At 44.2% G+C, this 6,012-nt stretch overlaps 1 protein-coding gene across 1 annotated transcript; it reads right to left on the reverse strand.

The window, feature by feature from the left end:
- Positions 1–1,875: 1,875 nt before the first annotated feature.
- Positions 1,876–4,365, reverse strand: LOC149166135 (presenilin-like protein At1g08700). The gene is made up of 2 exons (XM_089432475.1): positions 4,148–4,365; positions 1,876–4,036 (listed from the first exon to the last, which is right to left on the reverse strand). The coding sequence occupies exon 2, from the start codon at positions 3,761–3,763 to the stop codon at positions 2,324–2,326; it is 1,440 nt and encodes a 479-aa protein (XP_089288601.1). The 5' UTR covers positions 3,764–4,036; positions 4,148–4,365; the 3' UTR covers positions 1,876–2,323.
- Between the last annotated feature and the right edge of the window lie 1,647 nt (positions 4,366–6,012).

Here is a 6,012-nt window from a genome sequence, read left to right on the forward strand (position 1 = left end):
ACGTGTGTTGAAGGGGCCACCTAAGAGATGCAAAGTGAACAAATTGTCTCTGAAGTTTTCCCCCCTCCTCCTCTTTATACATCTTTGCAATTGCATCTAAGAAGCCATTCTTTACCTCAAGATCATCAACAGGAGGCACTCTCCCATGCCTTTCAACATACCATTTTGGGTTTAATGCATATGTTGCCATGTGCAAAGGTGTGTTCATGCAATCCCACCTACGTTGCATGACAGATCGAATCTGGGATGTATAGAACTCTAATGTGGGCTCCCTCTGCTGAATGACTGCCTTCACACAACCCAACATGCAATCAAAGGTCTCATAGATTTCTCCAAGACTAGGAGCATTTGAATCAGTGTAACGAATGACCTCCACACTAGGGGCCAAGGATAAAACCAAATAATAACAATCTACCCACCAATCATTGTCCAACCACCTAAACCCTGTCCTTCTTCCCCAAGTATGTCTTTGATTCTAACCATGACCTTTTTTGGAAAAGCTAGGAAATGTTTCCTTTTTTGGGAGGAAACGCCCCCCCGTCAAGTTTCCTCGCATTTCCTTTTTTGGGGGGCGTGGAGAAACATCCCCCCGCCCCAGAGTTCCCCACATCCCCAGAACGCAAGGAAGCGCGGGAACGCGTTGCCCAAGTGGGGGGACGTGTCCCCATGGAACATTATTGTAAACGCTTGGAAAATTTCTTGTGGAGAACCTTCCCTTAAAGTTGTCTTGGAGCTTGTAAAAGTCTAGGAGGATCTTCTATGGTTAGCAGTTGATAACCCTATCCATTACCTTATAGGAGGATCCTCTAAGGTTAGTGGTGAACAACGTTAGTCATCGCCCTATATCCATTCTTTACCTTTTCAAGGGAGACCTGATCGACCCCACATGCCCAATGAAAAGACACTAGTTTCCTGTCATCCCATCACATTTCATATTATGAACTCTTTCAAAGACATTTTGTTGGGTTTACTCTTCATATCACCTTGAATCTCATTGCCTTAAAACACTAGCAATCTTAATCTAGGGAAGCCCCACTTGAGCCAGAGGAGAACCTACCTGAAGTGGAAAGAGAGTTGGTGAGGTGATTGTGGCCCCCTCTTGAGTTTCACTCAGATCACATTTGAGCTTTCAGACGTTATCTCAAGAAGTGTGAATTTGTGTGATAACAGTTTTCTAATATTCTCTTCTGCAGGATGTTCACATTGACAGTGATGTTAAGCTGTTAGCAATTGTCTTTCTTTCTCAATGTGAGATGTCACAGAAGAATGGCAACTCTGTTTATGTCTCTATGTTTTTAGTATTTATCAATAGTATTGATTGAATGCTTCAGAGGTTTGGCTTTCTCCATGTAGTGTAAACTTTCAAGCAAATGAAAACATAAGCAGCTATGAGTCACCAAAGAACACTTTCCAGTGGAATGACTGACATGCAATGATGTCTTTTTTTGCAGAAAGGAAGTGCCATGGAACTTTCAATGGAGAATCTACCCTGCTTCATTCGGGAGAGAATGCAGTCTTTAAATCGTATTTAGCAAGTCAGATTTCAGCTAGGATGGGGATCTTCAGATAAAGCATAGACTATTGAAATTGATGCCAAAGCAGATATGCTCAACTTCCTAGCTTATGCAGCGAGCAAGGAAAGCAAATCCGTGTGATCACTCTCTAATGTAATTTGTATGATGCACTCTCCTTTGTGAATTAACGAAATAAAGCATGGATGAAATAATCGTCTTTATGACATTTTTGAAACAAAGTCGTGCTAATGCATGCTTCATGCAAGATGAAAAATAAAGCTTGAAACCTCTAAAGTCAACTTCCTAACTGTGAAGGACATGGAGGCAAATATAAAGACAACTTTCTGAAGTTCATTAGCAATTATATGCTCAATCTATAGCTGTCAAATTCATTATAACGAAAAATTGCATTGAACCCCACTTAGGTACTCATCTTTAATCATAGTTGATGATGCCAAGAAGATTGCAAGATCTTTCTCAATGAAAAAGATGTTAGTAACTGCACTGCTAGAATCATACACGTGGCCTTTCTTTCGGCAGTTAAATCAAGTAATGGTACAAGCCAATGTTCCAGCTCACCTGTTACTTGAGACTCTCATCGTATTATGAGCATCTCATTCTCCTCTTTGTTAACTACTTTCTTGGGAGGAGAAATGCACACCCAACCTTGCAGGTTTTGGCATCAACCAAATACATTTGTGCATCTACGGACACAAACAATGAAGAAGCATAGCCAAGGAGCAATTGTAAAAGGCATTTCTTGTGATTTGCTGCCTCGATCTTAGCCTTTCTCCTTACTGACCAATGCATCAAAACATCATAAGCTTTGTAGATAGTCCGACGACTAAAGGCTCCATAAGTAGACGTGCAAGAAGGTAAAATAAAACTCCAAGTGAAATTGAGATGGGAAGAGCAGGTAAAGCACGTTTACATACAGCTAAGAGCCCAAGTGTACATCCAAGCCCAGAAATTATAGCAAGGTAACAAGCGTAGACTGTCATCAAATCATACATTGCAGCTCTCCCAACAAGAACACTGTAAAATACAAAATCTCCTAGACCCAACTTTATGCCTTGTGATGTTGAAACTGTAACTGTCTCTTCTCTTCCTTCTGCCCTTACATCAACGTTTTCAAATTCATCTCTGGAGCTATCATATTGAAATGTATGGTTAACCAAAGGCGTCGTTTCCTCACTTGAAATGTCGTTGGGATTGGAAGTCTCCCTGGTAGGAGTTACTTGAAGAGATGGTGAAGCTTCTGTGCCAGGCGCTGTTTGAAGTTCATGATCGAATCTGTCCTCGGATGATATGGAGTCGTCTTGGCCCAGACTGAGAGTTCTTGAAAATGTGCTAAAAATTCCATCCTGGAGATTGGCACTTTCACCTAATCTTGTAAGAGCTTTTGACATGTCCACATTAGATTGCCTTTGAGAGTTCTGAGGTTGAAGCTCAACAGATGGTAATATTGAGGCCTCTGATGTCACCTGTCTTCTGAAAGCTTGGTCTCTTTCTGATGGAAAAGCTACATTAGAATCATTGGAAAGCAGATATGGAGCATTTGCATGGACTGCAGGTCGAGATTCATATATCAAAGCAGGAATTTCTTCACCCCTTCTTGTGGCAAGATCTACCAGCAAATTCAGAGGACCGCCTGGAGCCAAAACTGCCACCAAATCATAAACCGCCAAAGCAACCAAGAGCACCCAAGTAGTCCATTCAGGGAGCAAAGTAAACCAGTAAGCCACAAATATACCCAATAACACCATATAAAACTGTGTGATGACAATCGGCATGCCGGCCGCAAAAGTTGAAAGGACACCCACCACGGTGAAATTGAAAAGAAGTATTGAGAAGGAGATGACATCCACAGGTATTGACCAGGTCTGAATTATAAGAACAAAAATGGATCCTCCCATGTATGCCAGGACTAAAGATGCAGAGGCACACATGTAACCCTTCAGAAACCTGATACAACGGTAATAGTAAAGTAATACAAGAAGAAAAGTGACCACCGTTATGATGAGGACAAATACCAGAGCATTCAATAGAGCCCCTTCAAATTTCTGTACAGTAGAATCTGACGATTTTTCCATGTAAACGAGGGTGGCTGCTGATTGTATGGGAGAATCATCCGATCCATGGGGGTTGATGCCATGAACTAGCAGGACAACTAGAAACATGCATATTGATACAGGGACCATGATTCCTGTTACCTCTGCCCCCACAATCTCAAGAATGCTACCCTCCATTGACGTTTAAAAGATCTTCTCGAGCCCAGGTGGGTTTTTCAATCCGTCTTATAAACTGCCTAAAATGTAATTGTTGGGGGTAGATTCATCAAATCTGAGGCATAATTCCAAATGGGTATTTATTTGGAGATCTTAGAGTGGAAATTGGATTCAGAATCCTGACTCGATACAAATTAGGTATAGCTACATTCTGATTGCCAAATATTAGTAAAGAAGGAATGAAAACACACCTCTAATACGCTTCAATCATCCGAGGAGAATCGTTTCATTGCTCTGAAACAACCGAAATCAGCCCTTCCGTGTTACAAAATCGAGGTAGAAACAAATCCATTTCGATGCCCAAAAAGTTTGGATGAATAGGCAAGAGGGGAAAACGCTCATCACCATGGACGATGGGTCGGTAAGTGGGAATTCTTCGACAGTGGTCCTACATTCTGAGACACAACTATCCACAGGCCTTTTCTTCCCTGTTGTTTCCGATTGAAGAATGTTGAACAAGTCCACCAATACGAGCTAGACTTCGATGGTATGTGTGTCCTGTGATGGCCACAAAAACTGGAGCAAGCTGGAAAAAGGCGTGGGAATTCTCCAAAACGGTATCTTTTAGAGGCAAGAAAATTCTATTTTCGAAGTTAGTTTCGTCTTGGTCCATTTTTCAATTTAGTTTAACCTCTTTTATGCTTTCTTGGTTAGTCTAATTAGTTCTAAAATTGGCTTTATTTTTCAATGAATTATTCTAAATATATCCATTCATTAAAAAAAATCAACTTTACTACTTTGGTCAATTAATTTATTTATTCAATTCTTAATATTTTCAATAGACCATTGGATGCGGGTGAGCATTGAAGTGATGGAGGTTACGATCCGGCAGATGGGCGCGTGGCAAGCCCACTGGTTCGCCGGCGGAAGACAGGTCCTCACCCCTGGAACAATTAAGTTGATGGGCCATCACCCTACGCAACATTTATTTCGGTGGGGAGGCCGAGACACCAAGAGTTTCAACATGAAACCTCCAGCCCCTGTGACTCCATCCTCAGTTGAGAATTCAGATGCTTGGTTTTGGTATTGTGGTGCGCTGTCGGTCTCCATGTCGAGACAACTCCTGCCTGTAGGTTCTCGCTGTTCGCCGGAAGCTGATCTGCACAGTCTTCGCACCACGGTTGGAAAGCGCTGCCCGCTGGCCTCCTGCATTAGTTTCATTCCTGGTTATCATCACTCGCACAGCCCGTTCTGTGCTCAGCTCCTCCCTGCTCTGTTCGGCTTCCGCTTCCACCCCCCTCTGTTGGAGTCCCCTCTCATTTCCGCCGGCTCTCTCGACTTCAGTGTTGCAATGCCAAAGTTGAGGCACCGTATGAGATGCCGCAGGGGAGGCGTCAGGCCTAATCCCTCCCCTTCCCCCTCCTCTGGCTCGCCCCCCTCTCGCACTCCCAGCGTACGTGCTTCCCGTCGTACTCATGGAAGGGGCCAAGCTCGTCGCTTCCCTCCCTCCCCGCGGAACATCTCCTTCGCCTCTCACCTTTACACTGAACCTCGGCCTGCTTTCATCGCTTCTCCACCGTCTTCTGGACCCCCTATCAGCCCGCAGGCCTCCCCTTCTGTTCCGCCAGCTCCTCTGCCCGTAGATTATGGTCCCTCTCGCCTGGCTGATGACAGCAGCTCTGGCCTGCTCCAGAACACAAGGACGACTGCAGGCGAGCGTGAAGTGGTGGATGACGCTCCTCAAAGGGTTCCCGAACCAGATCCTGATGAAGGCAGCTCTGGCCAGCTCCAGAACACCGGGACAACTGCAGGCGAGCGTGAAACGGTGGATAACGCTCCTCAAAGGGTTCCCGATCCAGATCCTGATGACAAGGAAGGATGGTGGTGCAGAATTGAAGAGGAATCGCCCTCGGGTGACTATGGACTCTAGCGCCTCTGCTTTTTCTCGCCATCATGTTTAGTTTCTTGAGCATTTTGCTGGTTTTGTCGCCTGTGTACCTAAGCGTGTCTAAGCTGATCTCTGTAGTTAAAACAGTTTTTAATCTATGTACGAGTCGGTTTCCCCTGGTGGGCGGCTCCGTTTTTTGGCCTTCTGTCATTAACTCAAGGCTGGTTTCCTCTTGCGAGGCAGCTTTCAAACATTTCTCGGGCCGGTTTCCCCTTGCGGGCGGCTCAATTTTTGATATCTTGCTGACTGTATGGCGGCACTCTGATGCCTAGAACTCTCTGTACCATATGTTATATTAATAGATTTAAGCTTTAAAAAAAAA

Source organism: Pinus tabuliformis, chromosome 5_1 (assembly GCF_031772625.1).
Source record: "Pinus tabuliformis cultivar Carrire ecotype Pingquan chromosome 5_1, CPIR1, whole genome shotgun sequence".
NCBI classification, from domain to species: Eukaryota; Viridiplantae; Streptophyta; class Pinopsida; order Pinales; family Pinaceae; genus Pinus; species Pinus tabuliformis.